The 19,854-nt window shown below is 40.3% G+C and overlaps 1 protein-coding gene across 1 annotated transcript in view; it reads left to right on the forward strand.

The window, feature by feature from the left end:
* The first annotated feature begins 3,542 nt into the window (after positions 1 to 3,542).
* Positions 3,543 to 19,854, forward strand: part of slc2a9l2 (solute carrier family 2 member 9, like 2) — a 105,556-nt gene continuing 89,244 nt past the window's right edge. Inside the window, exons 1-3 of the mRNA XM_070959380.1 lie at positions 3,543 to 3,671; positions 7,348 to 7,449; positions 17,827 to 17,987. Coding sequence (XP_070815481.1) covers positions 3,603 to 3,671; positions 7,348 to 7,449; positions 17,827 to 17,987 — 332 coding nt within the window. The 5' untranslated portion in view covers positions 3,543 to 3,602. The remainder of the gene's footprint in view (positions 3,672 to 7,347; positions 7,450 to 17,826; positions 17,988 to 19,854) is intronic.

Genomic DNA, 19,854 nt, shown 5'->3' on the forward strand with positions numbered 1-19,854 from the left:
ATGACAGTCATGCCCCTTTTAAGATGCATTGTAATAAATGGTGATTTTGCATGGAGTGACACGATCAGGTCAATATTTTAATGACCAGATACCTGCAAAACTAATAGCATTACCATCAGCTTCAGCTGCACTTTGTGTTTACTGCTTATTAGCAGATGTTTGCATGCAAACCTGCTAAAAAACATATGACGAATGTGGAAACCTGGACTGTAAACATCAGCATCAGCACAGAGCAGCTAGCATGGCTGTAGACTCTAAAGAGTAACACAGGCTCTGTAGGTGAAAGTTTCAAGCTGTGTTTCACCTCCTGGGTGTAGTTAGGTGTCATTAGGAAGTTTGCCCTGCTGCATCTGTAGCTCACCCTACTAACAGTGATGTCACAGCGTCCTGGAGTACACCTGTCCGTCACTGCAGCAGGTCAGTGTTGAGGTGCTCTTTAATATCGTGCGATCTATGTGTAGAATCTGTGCACAAACACTTCCTGGTGGAGTTAGCAGCTTGTGATAGAGTGCTATTATGCTCACCACAGGCTCTCCCTTTAAAATATTAGACTGTGGACCACCTTGCTGAATAAATCAGTGTTTTATTTCTGTATTGATATGACCCATGTGGCCTAGAAGGACAAGCACATTTTTGCAAATGAACCTAATTTAATTTGGTTAATTGCTGCTGTAATGCCTTCATTGGTGTAGCTGGTTACATTTAATGTAGTGGTGACTATGGGTGGACAGTGGATAGCTCTATACCGTAATGCTATCAAATAAGACACATGTGCAGTAGTCAGTTTCTCTTTCTCTTCCTACAGTGGGGCTGACCTCAGATAGTAATGATGAAATAAGAGAGGGAGGGAGGGAGAGAGGGAGGTGTGTGTGTGTGTGTGTGTGTGTGTGTGTGTGTGTGTGTGTGTGTGTGTGTGGGTGGTGGTGGTGGGGGGCAGCTCAAAGTTAATCATTTTTCTGTCTTATATCATTGTCATTTCTGTGTAATGTTTGGTTAGTTGTCTTCCTGCTAGCGGTGGATACACAGCTTGAGCGTGAGTATGTCTGCAGTCCACAATTGTGAATTTTCTCAGCTGTGATCCACAGAACTGTAGGAGTTTGGTCAACTTGGCTGACACTCATTCTTCTTTAAACGTACTGTACTTTCGGACACATTGCTCACAGAGGGTTTCTGTGTCTTCTTTGTTACAACATGTTTTTAGAGTTAAGTTGTGGAGCATGACAGTGAGGAAATGTAAGGATAGCTTCACTTAAATGACTAATGCACAGGTAATGTACAGTAGTACGGAATATTAACTCTAAGCCTAAGGCACTAATAAGTACTTTAAGGTGTTTGTGTTTTAAGTATGTTGTAAGGCTTGGTAATTGTTTACTGACTTCCAGTGGAATTATGATCTTATCAATTCATGATTTTACAAGTCTTTTTAACAAGATTAATAATTATGTTCACAGACTTTAGGTGGAGGGTGATGCTTTTATTTAATTAACAGATTGTGCTGTTGAGGGATTACCCTGTCGCAAATCTCCTTTTTCAGTCTTGAAGAGGCTTGAAAAGTGGTTCTGAGAAGTTCAAAAGTAGCACACTAAAAATCCTTCAAAAGACACATTTATAGTGGAATATTTGTTCACAAAAGTCACTGCAGGTCACCCACTGCAGTGTTTGAGAACTATGGTGTCATGCACTCATGTTGGAATGGTTCATTACATTGACTTTTTTATTTTTTGCTTTGTTTGCTGTTTCATTGAGGTTGGAGGTGAGCAGAACATCCTTTGGCATGCTTTGACACCATCATGAAACATTGCAGCAAACACCTTCAAAGTCTTTCAAAAAAGGAAAAGGTAGATGGTCAGATCTTTATCTGCAAAGAGAGAGGAATTCATTAACCACAAGTAGCTCTAGGTTGTCAGGTAGTTTCAGGACACGGGCTCCTCTGTCCCAACTTGAGAGGATGTGGCAAAGTAAACAGGTCAATTTGAATTCTCTACGCAAAGCCAGGGACTTTGAAGCCGTCCTCTTTGCATATGTACATGTCTTTACCCAGGTTTCCCTCTGTGTGTTAGACAAACAGAAAGACCCCTGACTCTTCTGATGCACTTCAATATGTTTGCAATCTGGTCCAGGTTGCCCAATACAGTCACAGTGTACAGCCACTCTATAGCAGGTCAAACCCAGGCAGTTACATCCACTGTCATGCACAACCATATTCTCAGGCTAAAGCATGCATTTTGTCTCATGTCTCATCATCCTCTTCTGTACCAGTGCGCGTGGCACAAGTGCAGTTTATTCATTCTGACTGTAAAAGGTCTAGGTCCAGCTTTGAGGGGCTTTCAACTGCATGGTTTGCCCCATTTACTCACACACAAATGTTGTTATGTAATAGTTCTTTCAAGGTATACTAACTGTGTTGACATTGGAGCCTTAATCAAAGTGTTCTGGATGAATGTGAGCTTTTTCAAGTGTTTTTAATATAGCGAAACTGATGACTAATTTGGCTGTGGCTGCGAAATCTCTGAAAGCTCCAGATATACACCCTAAAAAAAGATTCAGTTTGAAATAAGTGCCACTTTAACAACTTCAGCATCCAGATTTGTTACTGACTCAAAGTCAAATAGTGAGCAAATAGTCAAGTAGTGATTTAGTTGAGCAATTGTAGAAAGGAAAGCTCAGACTATGACTATGAGTCAAGTGTCTTTAGTCATCTTACATACTGACTGCACAGCTGTGGTATTTAATTCTGCTCCTCAGGACTCAGAGTCCTGCTGGTTTTCATTCTAGTCATCCAATCAGGGACTCATTTGCATTCTGGGAGGTGCCTGGAGGCTATTAAATATTTTTAACTGCGTGCAAAAGAGAGGAACACTGACTCCTGTCAGTTATGTGTAAAGTGCTTGAATGTTGTCTTCTTTTTGTTTAGTAGCTTTAAGGCCTAAAACCCTGCTGTAACTTTTTTTTTCCCCCCACAAATGTCATCAAAACAGACTCCTAGTTTTAAATACATCCCACAGTTGAATGCCCTGCACCACCTGTGGTTGGTAAAAATGATGCCTAAGCCTACATTTAATTGGAGACACCAGATTTCATACAATGTCTGCTGTCCAGTATCTCTGAGTGTTACTCCTTTTATAGCCAGTAGGTGTCAGACTCAGGCTTTTAATGTGGCTTGTGTGCGTGTGTGTGCGTGCACACGCTGTGGAGTCCTATGATGTGAGGTAGGACAAACCCAGATCATTGTTTCTTTCTGTTGAGTAAAATCCAATGCTTCAAACTGTGGTCAGGGCTCTGCTGGTAGAGCTTCATGACAGGCAAAGCTTTTTGCATGTTAGAAAACTGATTTGACTTTGTCACATTTGTCTTCGGGCAAATCCTACACTTGTGATTAACTTCTGATCTATTATCCTTTGAACCTCTTGAACTATCGTCTGCATTGCATGTCAGCACATTGAAGCACTGTTGTTTCCTTTTCAGCAGATGTTTCACTCTATAGTAAATTTCACTTCCCCCTCTTTGTTGTGAAATGCGTCTTCTCTCTCTATGGGTATTCTGTATGAGCTAGATATCTGACACGCTATGACCTTCTCATTTTATGGTGCTGAAACATTAACATGGACAAACCACAGAAAGACGGCCCGGCTGACCACAAGATGAGTGACTCCAAGAAGAACTCTGAAAAGGTTGGTGTCATTAAATCACTGAAAGTGCATATCTTTCTGACTTTAAAGCTGCCAAATGGTGACATCTTTGTGATGTATAAAATTTGACTGCTCTGGCTGCTTGACAGTCCTGTCCTGATGGCTCTATGTAGGTCATGGCTGTTTGATGTTATTGTTATTTGCCTGTTATGTTATGCATTAACAAGTATGACGATGGGTATGGAAAGGATACACTGTGAGGATGCTACATTTCAGAAAATATGTATCTTTCTGGACTGTTATCCGAAATCCTGCAGCTGCTTTGTGAGGCTCTGACCTGCTGCTGAAACAGAGGCTCTCTCCTCTATTTGAATCTGTGCTAAAATCACATCGAAATTAGGTTGAAGTGATAATAAAAGTCTATATTGGGGACATAATAAAGTTAGCACCTTTAATATGTGCTTCAAAGATGACTGACTGATGTTTGAGTCAAATAAAAATAAGGAGAAAAGTTTATTCCTGGTTATCTTTAAACATTTTAATTAACATGTAGAATTATCTGTTTGCAAATGTGTTCACATTGAAAATATTATTACTAGTCTGAAATATGTACCAGATGTTTATTGTATTATTCATGAGTGTTTATAATTGCTTATTAATATTTCATAAAATGTATTCCACACTCCACCCACTTGATGGCATTCCCTCACTACTAGTGGCGAGGTAAACGTTGGTATTATGGTGTTGATCTAGCCAGAAATGGCACTTTTATTGACAGCCTCCCCCTGCTCAAAAATTAACTGCTCCTCAAAGATAACACAGACAGCTGCTTTCTAATCTTCTGAAGTCCGATCTTAGGATACAGGTTTGAGCCATAGGCTGATTTAAACAGGTTTGAGGTGTGCCAATGGAGCAAGGTCCCAGTGGAGAGCTTTCCATGCAGCTTCTTCTGTTCAGATACCGCCCCCGTCTTAATTGGGCAGACTCAGCAACAACAATATTGGTGTGGGTGGTACCCAGCAACTCAATAAATCAACCAATGATACAGGTTTTTTTTTTTTTTTTTTTTGCTTTTCTAGTAACATTTTCTGTATGTTTACAGTGATGAACACAGATTTTCAGTACTATGCACTAATACAGTAACTGTTCTTCTATAAAAGTTGGTGGGTTATTTCCAAGTTTACTCTTAGAAATAAACATAGGCTCTCTGCTAAAATAGTGCCATGTCTTCTTCCTTCACATTCAGCTCCTCCTTTATGACTACCTGCTGAACTCAGTCCGTTCAATCAGGTGTGGTTTCCTTTACTTTGACTTCTCCTTTTCGCAGGAAGAAAGTCAGATTTTATTGGCCATACAGCATAAACCATATGCTAAACCCATGTTCAGAGCCTGCTCATAGCTGTAAGTGCCTGATGTAGAAAGTTTATTCACTTACTGCTGATAGCTTCAGTATCATCTGACCACACATCTGAGAGAAACACGTCTTTTGCTTTGGTTTAGCAGATAACATCCTGTGTTCCTCACTTTGAGCTCTAATCCTTAACTTTGCCATAATTCTTCTCCCCCTCTAGCTCTAACCCACCATCCTCTCTGTTCTACCTTCACCACCAACTCTTTCTCTAATCACTCCTACTGGGTCTTATCCTGATGTTCTGGATGATGTAGCTATGCCTCCAGGCTGTTGCTCTCTCTGTGTACAGCACAGGCTGATGCTGTGCATACAAAGGTTCTTTTGTCCTTCACTAAACTGTTTATGAAACACATGCAGGAGAGTGTTTATTGCCTCAAGACAGGACCCAGATCTGCTTCAGAGAGGCTGTTCATCATATAGGATTACAGTCCCAGTAAAGCTCTTCAGGAATTCAAACTCACCATCACCACTTTCAAGTTATGAGTGGAAATCTGCACAATGAGTCTTTTTTTCCCCTTAAAAATTAGATAAAATCTGTCAACTCACCGGCAGTACTCTGAGTTTTATCATACACAACAGTAATATAACAAGAGTCTGCAGCCATGCATGCGGCTCTGTCAGGCTGTGCATAGTTTCAGCTAAATGTTCACAATGCTAACTGATTAGCATAGCTCATTTTAAACAGGTAGAACGTTTACCATTGCCACCATCTTACTACCACGAGCCAATAACCACAAACACAGAATACAGCTGAGAGTGATGGAATGACAGCTCTGCAGATATTTGTCGAAAAACAAAGAACTGGAAAAATGACCCTTCTGACCTGATGATGGCGCCAAAGGAAAAGTGATGGGATCACCAGAGTGTTTACAATGACTCCAACAGGGGACAAGACTGTCAGTGCTGAATTTCATAGCTTTCCATCCAACAGTTGTTGAGATATTCCACTAAAAGTCCAAATGTCAACCTGTTGGTGGTGCTAGAGGAAAGGTCAGGGAAATGCCAAATGTCGCAAATGTCAGTGGAATCCATCCTCTTGAGATTATGAATGTATGTGCAAAATGATACGACTACAATAGTTTGATGGTTAAAATAAAATGTAAAGGGACGGACTGATGTTGCCATCCCTTGTGCTGTGCCATTGGAAGAGCTAGAAATCATCTGATGTGCAAACATTTTAAAATCTGGATGACAATCAGTTTTAAAAATCTGTAAAAGGCTAAAACTATGACTTTTATTTATGTCTTGCTAGCTGCAAGAGCTAAGTGCAGGTGATTGTGGTGTGTTCAATCTGTCATACAGCAAATATTTTGCCATGGAATTCTGATATGAATATTTGTAGTGTGCAAAAGATGATCTCTGCTTCTAGTTAACATTTGTTTTATTATATCAGGCCAAATTTCCAACCTCTACATAAGACATATGAAAATTGACTAGAAAGATCACCATTAAAATGGCAGCACATTCATGGTCCCCATGGTGAGAACCCATTCCATTAATACTCTTTACTGCTGGCCTAAATGTCAGCTTTGCACACTGTATTTATATGTATGTCTCATAATCTATGTGCCAGGAAATTTCATCAGGTCCATTCCTGAGCCATTCATATCCCAAAAGGCTTGAATTTCATGATATTGTGGCCTCTTTTCTTGTGCCACTCGTAGGACAAGCTTACTGATTCTGTCCCCTCAGGTGGTCAGACTCTCTGAGCTGAAAATCTCCAATGTGTTTTTCTTGCTCTGTCTGACTCTTTTGTGTTCTGGATTTTAATTAACTGCTTGTGGGTCTTCACACTTTTAGTCTTTGCCTGTTTTGTACCCGTGCTACTCGTTTACAATATCCTTTATTTAAAACTAACAACGTATGTCAATTTTGTTCATTCTTTCCAAATGAAAGCAGTCTGTCTTAATGTCTCCTTTGAATTTTGGAACATTTCGATGATAACTCCAGCCGTACATATAGCTCAGTTCTTCTCTAAAACACCTTGAATAACTGCTGCCTGTACCATTTTGCACTGGTTTGCAATAGAGCATGCACAGACCACAATGAACTTCCCACTGTGTTGTTAATAACTGTTGTTTAAACTGTAATCCAGTCAAGGGCAAAGTGAAGGGAATAACCCAGTTTCCTGGCCTGGATACCTGGACCTCTATCAAACTTCCTAGTCTGAGCCCCCTTGGTTTTAGTCCAACTTCAGAATTGATAAACAACATGTGACTGCCACATGCAAGGCCTCTAACATGTTCATATTTGTATGAGTAATATGAAGGTGTGTATTATGATCCTGTATGTGTGCTCTCTTGTTAGCAGCCAGTCACAGCCTGTCTGTTGAGCGCAGCCTTCTTCGGCGCCCTGGGTTCATCTTTCATTTACGGCTACAACCTCTCCGTGGTCAACGCCCCCGCTTCGGTGAGTCAGACTGTTAAATTGTCTTGTAGGTCTGCTTGTGGAGGACCACCAGTCAATTCTGTCTTTGTTAGCACTGCTAGAAATCGCTAAACATTCTCCTGACAGTGTCTCAGAAGCAAGTTTTGGAGTTAGCTTTAATGTTGAAAATTTAGTTTGAGTTGAGTTGTATCCCGTTTTGAATTAATTATCTAAAATGCACATGTTCACAAGTTCACAGACAGTGTCACTGTTATATTCAGCCCCACTACAGAACTCATTAATTGCCATAGAGTTGTCTATTTTTTGTCACTTAATTAGCAGACACTATTTTTAGGGCAAAGCAAATCTTCTGTTTTCCAACCACATTGCACACTGGAGACAGTTGATCTGCTGGGTTAATGATTTCACAGTTTTTGCATGCACATTCAACAGAAACCAGTGAGCTGATTGTCAGACCCAAAAAAAAAATAAAAATCCCTCAGTTCTACTAAAAACATACAAAACATATAACCTGAGGGTCCAGTCAGTTTACATTAAATGGTGTAATGCCAGACAGTAAACCTTTTAAACAATACATTGCTGAGTGTGACCCTCTCGTCCAGTCAGCTTAAGACATGAGCTGAGCAACTTCAATATGCTCATTTAGGATGGCTTGGAAAACATTTTTCACAGTCCTTAAATGACCAGTGAAACTGAAATGCAGTTTCCAAAAGCTTTTATGTACCGGCCCAGCTGATGAGCAGCTCCACTTTTGAATGAAACGCAGCATTTTCCGAGGTCATACTTTTCAATCTGGCCTTCTGTTTGTTTAGAGGTAATTAGATGCCCCACAGGTCATTTAATTAGTATTCAAACTTTACAACCCTTAGCTTTGCAGTTGTCAACACATGTACAGGCAAAGTTGTAGGAAAATGCAGAAAATGGATTTTAGCTTTCACTGAAAGAGCTATAATAGAGTCTCACTGATGTTACTGCCTCTGTCTGAAGTTCTGATTGATTCAGTCATTCTGAGCGTAAACACAAGCACTAATGTAATAATATAAAAAAGAGTAGAAGTACCATAAAAATTCAGATATAATTGTGTGTTGTTTTTATATTATTTTTTTTAAAGCCAATACCCAAAATATGAAACAAGGAAATTTGGCCCCCAAAATATTTGTAACTTACACATCAGTTCTCCCCAACAAGCTGAAAGAAAGCAGATTTCTTCCCTTCAATATTCAGAGTTAAACGACTCCAAAATGCACTGAAAGTTTTTCACCAAAAAATCACTGCATCTTATTTGAGTTCATGTCAACAGCGACAGTGAACACAGCAGCTGTGAGCGAGGTGCCAAAGCTTTGTCCATCCTGTAGGTCCTGCAGAGCACTGCAAGTTTTGAGCTGAGCCCCCAGTATTTCTGGTTCTGAAAACTGGTGTTTTAATGCAACAGAGCAGAACTTAACATGGAGCATACTGCAGAGAGCAGTAAAGCCTCAGTTTTCATGGCTTTAGCATGATGCAGAGTTGTGCACACAGCTGCAACATCACAAACCAGCTTTTGCACATTTTGCTTCTTTTGCTGTTCTACAGTGTTGCATCTGTAACATAATGGACTGAAATGTCCATCAATGTGCAGCTATTAATGTGACTTAGGCAGTGGTAAAGGACCAAAAAAAAGGACCAAATGATAAACACCAAGGCAGACAGGCTGAAGCACAACAAGGAAGCTTCAATCCAGACAAAGAAAACAAACAGGCAAAACCTGCACAAGCAGAAAAATCCCAAAAACAAAGAGGAAACACAAGGTCTGAAACGTGTTAGATTAACATCTGAGGCTGACAATAATGCCTTTTAGGTGTCACTGAATGAATGAATTTATCAAACACCTGCAGCACCATGCAGCAGCTGAAATGGTAAGTTTGTCTTTAAATTGAGAGTGATGTGTGCGTTTACCCATGTGGCACAGCAGCAGCTTTAAGCAGGATCTGACACACATCCACACAGGTCAGCTGCTACACACAGAGGAATTCTGTGTGATAAAGCAGCTGCTATAGATGAATGCTGAGCTCCATCAGAGCTGTCAGGACATTTTTATTTTGAGATATGCTATTAATGCGAATGTTGCTCCTGAAGTATTGCATGTGTAAATATGCAAGTTCACCATATCGACTTAAAAGATGTGTGATGACTGTGTGCACAACTTGTTTCTGCTGCCCCCGAGTGGCCAATAAGAAAAACACTGCAGGTTTTAAGAATTTAATTACATATAAGAACATTAGAAATTCGTTGTGTGTGCAGATGACATCATCTTTTTGAACTAAGTCTTGCCACTTCATATGGGTGAGAAATGACAGCTGAAGTCAGAAAACAGAGAACTCTCTCATGTAAAATGACCAAGGCTGTTGTAGCTTCGTATAGGGCCCCATTGCTCAAAGTAAGAAGCTGATTAAGAAACTTTGTTTTCAGGGCCTTTAAGTTTGGCATTTGTCTCACAGCCAAGTAAAAGCATAAGGATTGGGGATTAACAGGGTTCCCAGGCAGAGTCAAACTGGAGTTATTACTACAAATTATGTGTCTTAGACCATTCTTCCAGGGATTCCCCAATATTTTAACCTAATTTGACATACTGGAATGAAAAAAGCAGGAAAGTCAGAGATTAGCTTCCTAAAGCCCTTTAGGCAAGAGGATAACCAGGAAAACATTCTTAAACTGTACAGTGAATCCTTGAAAATTTGATTCATTGTGTTTTTCCTGTGTCTCCACAGAAACATCTGGAAAAAAAAAAGAAAAAAAAAAAAGAAAATACTGAACTCACTGAAGCCATTAGAGAACAATGGGGTCACAGAACAGCGGGGTTCTTCTTTTCATTAGGTCTTGTGTGCATGAGTTGAGCAAACAAGAGATCACAATGTTAGCCGTGATTGGTGAGGTGTATTAAGTGAACAATGGAAAGATGAAAGGGAAAGAGAGGAGGCCTGGCTGCTCTGACCGGTCAGTCTAATTGCTAACTGTGTGATCTCTGGGATCACTTCAGGTTTGCTCTAATGCTGTGATGTACATTATTTGCAGCGCTGAAGAGTAGAGAACTATACATTTTCTCATAATTGGAATACCCATTGGGCCCAGTAATATCCCACTTGATATTAGGTTAAATACTTTATATTTGGTTGGAGATTTTCATCAAATACTTCTTTACTCACTTCTACACTAGCTTCTACTCTGCTGCCACTTCCCTTGAAGAAGAGCCAAGTCTTGTCTGTTTTGCCCAAACATTTTAAGGGGCATAAATTCACATGAAGAAAGTATATCCACAGTTCTTTCATTTAGAGAACGTAGATAATGAAGTCATGGCTGAAAGGAACCTGCCAACATGTTAATAGCCTTGAACACAGTGCATAGAAAGCAGCATGCGTACAGATTAGACTGTGCTGACATCACACAGCAGCAGGGTCCTCTCTGCCTCGACTGCAGTGACCATCTAACACAAGTCACGACTAGCCAGCCAGCCAGAGGGCTAAACAGCAGGAAACAGGACTGAGGGATGACTAACTTTAGCTGGTGCAAGTCAACTCTCTTGCAAAGCAAGAGCAATGCTTAAATGCTCAAGAGCAATTAAGTGTGTACACCTAAATGCATTTCATTTTCACAAGTTTGAAAGAAAGGGACTGGTCCTCTATTAAGCACTTCAGCAACACACCGTTCAGATACAGCCAGCATCTCCTCCAGCATCGACCAGCAGCTGAATGCTGTGTGCCTGCAGTTGCTGCTGCTGGAACCAAATTCATCCTGCAACTAGACCTGAACTAGAAAAATAATGGTAAGAAAATAAAATATAAAATGAAATGAAAATATAAAAATTCCATATCTGGTGGGGCATTTGTGCCCGACCCTGCTTGAATGTGTATGATGCATTGGGGCCAGATGAATAATCGATGTATATGCACATACGCATGAAGTTGGGCAGTGTTGTTGCCATGGTGACGTGATTGAAGTCATCCGAGATGGTGATGAATGCACTTGTCTGTTGAGTTTGCAGACAGGTCACGGCGGAGTGAATGATGTCACATGCTGACGTCGGGTTGGCAGAGGGGGGAATGTAAACAGCTACGATAATGTCATGTGAAAACTCCCTGGGCAAATAATATGGCCTGAGCCCAACAGCCAACAGTTCAATGTCCGGGCAACAGATATGTTTCTTGATGGTAATATGATCAGGATTACACCATTGGTTGTTGACTAGAATGGCGAGCCCCCCTCCTTCGAACTTACTGCTCTTGGTGCAATCCCGGTTGGCCCGAACAGTCTAAAAGCCACTGATTGAGACGTTGTCGTCAGGTATGTGATGGTGCAACCATGTCTCTGAAAAACACATCAGACTGCACTCCCGGTACTCCCTATGACTCCTGGCGAGTGCTGTTAGCTCATCCGCCTTATTTGCCAGCAACATCAAGTTGCCCATGATGAGAGAGGGGAGACACGGCTTATATCTCCTCTTCTCCATACACCTCTCCATACACCTCCGTTGTCTCGACCCAGCTCTTTTCCTCCGTTGTTTTTGTCCTCCCCTGCATCCTCTGTGTGTTTTCCTCCAGAGTTCTGGCCGACAAGCTGGCTGGCCGACAAGCTGGTTGGCCTCAGCGCGATCAGCTGATCTCTGGAGTAAACAATGTGGCCATGAAGTCGCTGCACGTTGGTGCTGTGTCCCAGTGAGAGTAGCAATTCCAAGGCGAATGAACAGACCAAACTCTCTCGGCCAACATGTTTGTAGAGGGCACAGCTTCAAGATGAAAGTCATAAAAATAGTGGTAATAAGATAAATAGAAGTGGTAATAATAAAGAATAAAACAATAAAGCAAAGCAATAAAGCAAAAAAATTGGAAAACTAAAAAAACAAACAGGAGTGACTGCAACAGACTGCACGCGCATGCTCACTTTGAGAGCTGTAAATAACCCACTGAAGTGGCATATCAGCATTGTCAGAATTTCATTGGCTATTTGAAGCATCAGTCATCTACAAACTTGGCTGTGATTGGCTCAATCTTCACACGGAAGATCAACTTGGACTTTTAAGAAACTTTTAAGACTCCTATGAAATGATCGTATGGCCTGTGGGTGGGCCCTCGGGACGGTTTTAACTGACAAGTGATGTAGTAGCTTGCTGCTATCTAATGTTCTGTAAACCTAACTTCTGTTACAGCAGCAAGTAAAGGCCTATTAAACACGAACCAATGTGGTCAAGCATAACTTACCATGAAGCATTTGTGCATGAATTGCTGTGTGCCACTGTTCCCTTCATCTTCCCTCCATCTGGCCCCAGGTGCAGCAGTGCTCAAGTGGTTTGGGGGGATTATTGAGGGTAAACACCATACATGAATGACCTCCCAGACATCCCCTAAATTTCTCAATAACAACCTGCTCATGGGTAGTAAAAGCTGTAAATGCAAAAACTACCTAATGTCCTAATAAACATCTGTGAGTCTGTTGTGCTGTCAGTAAAGATATTAGCTCTGCATTTTCTTTTGAGCTTGATTCCAAAATTACACACTGAAAGTGGCTGATTGTATATATGCCTAAAGGGTGGACTCTCACACTGCACCATCAGCCTGCCAGCTTCATTTCTAACATCTCAGTCCACTCTTTTCTCAGCCTAATCCCTCAAAAACTGCTTCTCCAAAATCATCTTAAGGCTGAGATAATCTTAAAATCCTTCTTAACACGCCTTCTAGAGAGGAGTCTCTCAAAAGTGTCATAACTGAAGACACAAAGTAATCATCGATAAATGTGTGCTTCTGCAGGAGGCCAAGAGCATCTTAGGAAACTTCAGAACCTGCAGGAGGAACCGAAAATGACATATTTTATCATGAGCACCAATGTTCTGTGTTAAGTGGCATTTGATGTTAATTATAATGATAATATATACGGGCTGCACGGTGGCGCAGCAGGTAGTGCGCGTGCCTCACAGCAAGAAGGTTGCTGGTTCGATCCCCGGGTCAGATGGGCCTTTCTGTGTGAAGTTTGCATGTTCTTCCCGTGCATGCGTGGGCTCTCTCCGCGTACTCCGGCTTCCTCCCACAGACCAAAAACATGCTCATTAGGTTAATTGATGACTCTAAATTGTCTGTAGGTGTGAGTGTGAGTGTGAATGTGTGTTTGTCCTTACATGTGGCCCTGCAATCGGCTGGCGACCGGTTCAGGGTGTACCCTGCCTCTCGCCCATTGTAGCTGGGATAGGCTCCAGCCCCCTGCAACCCCGAAAGGGATAGGCGGTATAGATAATGGATGGATAATATATACAATAATAATTGATATATACAATTATCAGTACACAGTAAAATGTGCTGCAAAAAACATTTATCAATAAGAAAATACTGAAAAAAATACTGAAATTTGCAAGCACACACACACACACACACACACACACACACACACACACACACACACACACACACACACACACATTCAATAATGAGTGCTGCCTTCTGTCAGAAATGATAACATAATAACATTCACAGTAGAAGTTATGCATATTCATGAAACTTCACTTTAGGTTCAGAATGTGCCTAAATGTCTGCCTTGAGCAGCAGGAAAATCAAACCAAGTTTACTGTCTTAAATTGACTTCCACCAGTTAAAACTGAATATTAAAATATAAATATGATTAGAACATGACTCATAGTTTTGTAATGACCTAGTATGTATGTATGTATGTATGTATGTATGTATGTATGTGTGTGTGTGTGTGTGTGTGTGTGCGTGTGTGTGTGTGTGTGTGTGTGTGTGTGTGTGTGTGTGTGTGCATGTGTGTGTGTGTTTGTGTGTGTGTGTGTGTGTGTGTGTGTGTGTGTGTATATATATATTTATATTTATATATATATATTAAATGCTTTCGTTGATGTGACGCATGTATTTTAAACATAACATTGAGTACATGCAGCTAAATGAGCAAAAATCCTTTGAAGTATGTTCATCATGTTTGGCACCACAGACGGCCAATTTTAATAAGCTGTTAACAGCATGTTTATGTACTCGCGCTTAAGGCTGCTTTGGGAAAGCATGTAGAAATTGAAGTCGTTTGAATAGACACTCTCAGAATATGCTCAACGGAGATCTTCATGTATCTTCTAAAATAGCACAAAACTGATGGTGCAGATTCTTTTCGTGTTCAGAGTTTCACCTATTCTAACTTCTCAGTTTTATCAATTTGATCTATCTTCCATTAATGCAAGGGAATAATTGAGTTTTTTTAACATTGGAACATTTTCATTAGATTGCGTCAACTTTCGAGCTTTAAGAAGCTCATATATTCCATCAAAACACCCTTTCAGCTTAGTTGGGAAAAATATTGCAACCTTTAAATAATTAAACTAGCGATTAAATATTAAAATATTTAATCACGATTAATCTCATGAATGTCATAGTTAACTCGCGATTAATCGCAAATTTTTATCTATTCTAAATGTCCCTTGAATTTACCATGGCTTAAACTTTCCTTTCTTAAGTTTCCTTTGAACATAATAGTATCCATATATCCTGTCAAAAGACAGCCATTGTTGCCTGGTTTTGACCAGGAGGCGGCGGAGAATTCGCATTCGGCGTGCGTTTGGCCATCAAGTGGTATTTCAGACTGGATGTGCTCCGGTGATAACTCAGTTCACACCGACAATACACACAGATAACTTTGGTCTTGTCAGTCGACCCATCGGGCAACTTTTTGACACTAAACTTTCCATTCAGAATTTTGTTCACATCCATTTCGGCATTTCGCACTTGACATCCACACAAACCGGCCTACTCTTTTACAAGCTAGCAAGCAGACAAGACCAAACAAATGCGTGAGGTGTGCCTATTGTTTTGTTTCCAGTTTACAATCGGATCCTGTAGTTTTTCTTACGTCACTAGCAGTGGCCACAGCTTATAAAAAACCACAAGTGCACTAGGTCACAAAGAGTGTTAATCTTGCGATAAAAAACTGACGCTGTTAAAATTGATTTGCGTTAATGCGTTAATAACGCAATATTTTTGACAGCACTAAATTAAACACAACATGAGCTTTGGATTTTTTTTTTCAATTAGTCTTGTTTGGAATCCCTACCTGCTTAACTCATTAATCTGCTGCCAAGTCATTCCTCATTAATTCAATCACTCCTGAAAAAGTCTAAGCTAATTCTCCAGTTCATGTTGCTCACCAGGAACACGAGCTGGTCATTAAGTAAGTGCCAGCTCCTCTCTAAGGGGTCCACCACTGCTCCCGCTGTCCTTACAAAGTTAATTCAAAATAAATGAATCACGGTCTCCTGGTTCAGTCCTGTATTGCTCTTCATGCTACCTTGATCTGAGGGTCTAATATTGCCACAGGTGGGTTTACATTAGAGTTAGTGGAAAGCCTGCTGTGTCTCAAGGGATCCTTCAGTGTCTGTATAAGATGCCAATGAAAATGTTCAGACTATTCACAAACTCCTCATTTGAAACTTCCAATCAGTGGGGAGGGGATAGGAATTTAGTCACCAGGTTTATAACCTGGGACACTGTTGTTACTGATTTTTTTAAGCAAACTGGATTTACCCAGCTAGACTCTTGGCCTGAACTGGGTTTCTAATTAGCCTTTTGCGTGTACCCGACAAAGACTCACTTCAATCCCTTCAGTGTTGTGGATCAGGACACACACTGAAGGGATTGAAGTGAAGTTGGTCTTCAGTATAGAGTGGAAAATGAGATACAGACTCAAGGTCTTGGGTTTAGGCTGTTTATCTAATTCAAAGGGAGGCACACCAAAAGGGTGTGTGTGAGGTGAGCCTTTTGAGAAATAAATATGTAAATATGTAAATGTACAAAAAAGTCTTCTGCCTTTAAAAATAAAGAAAAAAATAAAGATACAGCTCAAATGACAAAAATCAGTTCCAACTTAAAGTGTACCTCACACACACACACAGGGAGAGAGGAAGAGAGAGGAAAGAGAAGTACATGCAATCACCAAGCTATCGAAACAATTGATGAAGTAATGTCGCAAGCACAGAGGTTTCTGTAACAAAGAAAATACAGAGTTGCAAAAACACTACAGCTCGTGTGTGTGGATAATGATGATGATGAGTGACTGGATGTGTTTGCATAGATACTGATATACTGTGATTTTTTAATGTATTTTAAAACAAGCTCAACTCTTAATGACCCAGTACAAATCATGTCCACCCGCCCAAGCCCATTTTACCTTGCATGGTGTGTGAAATATGATGCACATTGTGCACATTTTCTTTTTTTTGCATGCATTTGCTGTATCATAATTATATGAAAAACACAGAAGTGCAATATAATTCTTCACTATGTTTTCTGTGCTGTGATACATGGAAAATTCATGTCACAATGAAAAACAATTTGTTCAGTTATCCAGTTTAGGTTTAATCAATAAAAAAAGATGGTGTTTCCAGAACTCTGAAGTCACATCAAAAGTAACTTTTCAGCGAAACGCTAAACAAATTATGCACTTGGAGTTTTTCAGCCTGAAGCCTACAAGGACAGCCTTAGCACTCCTGAAGTGCAGCAAACAATGAAAACTCCTCTGCTTTCAGTGCTGTCAGGAGCACAAAAAAGACATGCTCCCCATTGTGCATCAGCATTTTACCTCGTGGCTTACAATGATTTTGTCTTCAGTGGTTTGATGACTCTTAAACTTTGGCAGATCGTGGTTATGAAATTCAAAGACAATGGAACATGGTTGCAAAAAATACCCAAAAAACAAAACAAAACAAGGTCATTTTTTTTCTATGCTTTTGAACTGGCACATTCACTCATGATGAAGGAGACTTCAGTCAAAGTCAGAGTGCATTTGCCAAGAATTTTGAATTCACTGACGTCAGTATTCACTGACGAATTGTAGCATTCATTCAATGTTAATTTCCCTTATGCAGTCACTCAGTTTGAAGTTGGGAAACTGCGAATCTGCAATTAAATTAGTACAGTCTGTGACATGATTTGACGATTTATTTCAATGTTAAACACCAAAAGTGATCTTCTGCTACTAAATACACGGGCAGACGGATAACTGTATACAATATACCACTGATACATTAAGATGTACAAAGTAGTAAATGAGTTCCTCAGATAAATTAGCTCTCTTTGTTGGACAGCATTTGTTTATATTTATAACTAGGCAAATAATTTGTATCAGTTTGGATCATGAAGCCTACTTGTAAATGTTTGTTTGTCGCCTGCTCACATGCACTGAGGTATGATACACTTAAATTACATGTTGTACATTAATTCTGTCATACTGGAACTACTATTTTATTTACATTTGGACTGTGAGTTTTGCCCTTTAAAGTTTCATGATAAATGGGAACTGTGTAATAATTTAGCCTTTAGTCTTTCAATGATGAATGATAAATTAAAGATGTCTTTCTCCTGTGTTTCTCCTCTACTGCAGTACATTAAGACTTTCTACAATAAGACATGGCTTGAGAGATATGGGGAGCCCATAACAGCAGAGAGATCCACCCTCCTGTGGTCCATCACAGTGTCTATATTTGCTATTGGAGGCCTTCTTGGAGCGCTGTCTGTTTCTTTATTCATCAGAGTTCTGGGAAGGTGAGTTGACACCATACACTGTGTAAAAAATGGACATAGTCTCCGGTGCCCATAGGTCCCTGACGAGCCACTGTGAAGTTCAGTGACGGTAGCTCTGGCTGTTAGCCATCTTGGCAGTGCCAGACTGTGCCGAACTCCTGGCTAATCCAAAAAAGGGCAAAGAGGTGGAGCGTGGGTGGAGCTGATGCTGTCATTCAAAGTGGCCATGCACATAATTATGCATCCGCTTAAGCCATAATATAATCTAAACGAGTGAGCCATATAAAGATTCACTTCTGTACAGCTGTCATGAATGGGGAAATAACCTATAGAGACCAGGCTTTTGACCAGGCTTTTTTTTTTTTATACCAGGCTGTAAACATGTTTATTTCTGCTCTAGCTTTGGACATTTTAATATGGAGATCCTCAAGTGGCCATTGGTGGAACTGCAGTTTTTTGCACTTCTGTGTTGGCTTCATTTCTCATTCCCAGAGGCTGCTGCTTGGTTGACTCACGTTTCCTACAGTTGTATCGGTCATGGGACCTGAATCATAAAAACTGACTAGCGGATTAGCCAGCAAACTTTTATTCAATCCAGGCTTTCTGATATCTGATGCTCGCTGACTTTTAGCTGTGGCTTGTCACAATGGTAACCTGTTCTGTTACAGTTCAGAGGATCAGATCAAAATGTGTAAATCTAAACTAGTAATTGACCATCTGATTGGAAAAATGGAGTCAGTATTCTACAGGATGGACAAAAGTACTGCATTTACACAAGACAAGACGGTGATGAGAAATTAAGAACGCTCAGATATTTTTACAGACAAATATGATCACTTACTTTCCATTTGAGTTAAATCAGAGATACACAATACAACATAATAGGAAGGAAACTCCATAACTGAAGAAACATTATATTGAGGCTTGTTTGAAGTTTGCTTCACAACATTTGGAAAAGCTTGCAGAGTATTGGAAGAATGATGATTGGCAACGATACGATGTGCCATGTGGAGGAGAGCTGGCCCCGTGACCCTAAAAATACTATACCGACAGTGAAATTCAGAGGTGAAAGCATCATGGTCGAGACCATATGATCGAGAGGAAAATGAATAGAGCCATGTGCTGGGAAATCTTGAAGAATCTGTTGCCATCCACCAGGATGATGATGAGATGCAGCTGGACTTTCCAGCAGGACTATGATCCAAAACATACAGCAAAGGAGACGGTCAGTTCCAGTATAACATTCACAGAAGGGGCTGAAGATCAAGATTCCCCCCTGGAAACTTCAGGATTTAAAGACTGTGCTGAACAATGGACCAAAATCCCAGCAGAACACTGAGTTCCTTCACATTAGTTCCTTCAGACAGTGAGCATCTTGAAGTTGTTCAGTGGCTTCTCCAATCAAGTATTAATTCAATTTCAATTACTGTGTACTTTGTCCCTGTGTCATCTCACTTTATGGCACATAACTTATTTTCATAGATTGGAATGTAAGAGTTTCTTTATCAGTTTTATTGAGTTAATACCAACATATGGTCTCAATTTCTTGTGAACAGCTGCAGTGGAAATATGTTTAATGAAAAATTGTTGATGTGTTGAATATTTATTTCCTCTCTCTCTCTCTCTCTCTCTCTCTCTCTCTCTGTATTCCCATACAAACACACACTGTATATAACTGTTATAATGCAATAAAGCTAGGCTTGCATACACTTGTTAAGGGCGATGTGCTTTACTAGAAGCTGTAAAAGAAACCTTCCAGGAGAAACACTGCACTGTTTCCCTGCAGCTTTTCCTGGCTTGGTGCAAAAACATAGCAAGATTTATCCTCATCCCAGTGTGTGACATACTACACATACATTTTTCATTGTCTGGCTGAAAGTGCAATGCT

Source organism: Chaetodon trifascialis, chromosome 3 (assembly GCF_039877785.1).
Source record: "Chaetodon trifascialis isolate fChaTrf1 chromosome 3, fChaTrf1.hap1, whole genome shotgun sequence".
NCBI classification, from domain to species: domain Eukaryota; kingdom Metazoa; phylum Chordata; class Actinopteri; order Chaetodontiformes; family Chaetodontidae; genus Chaetodon; species Chaetodon trifascialis.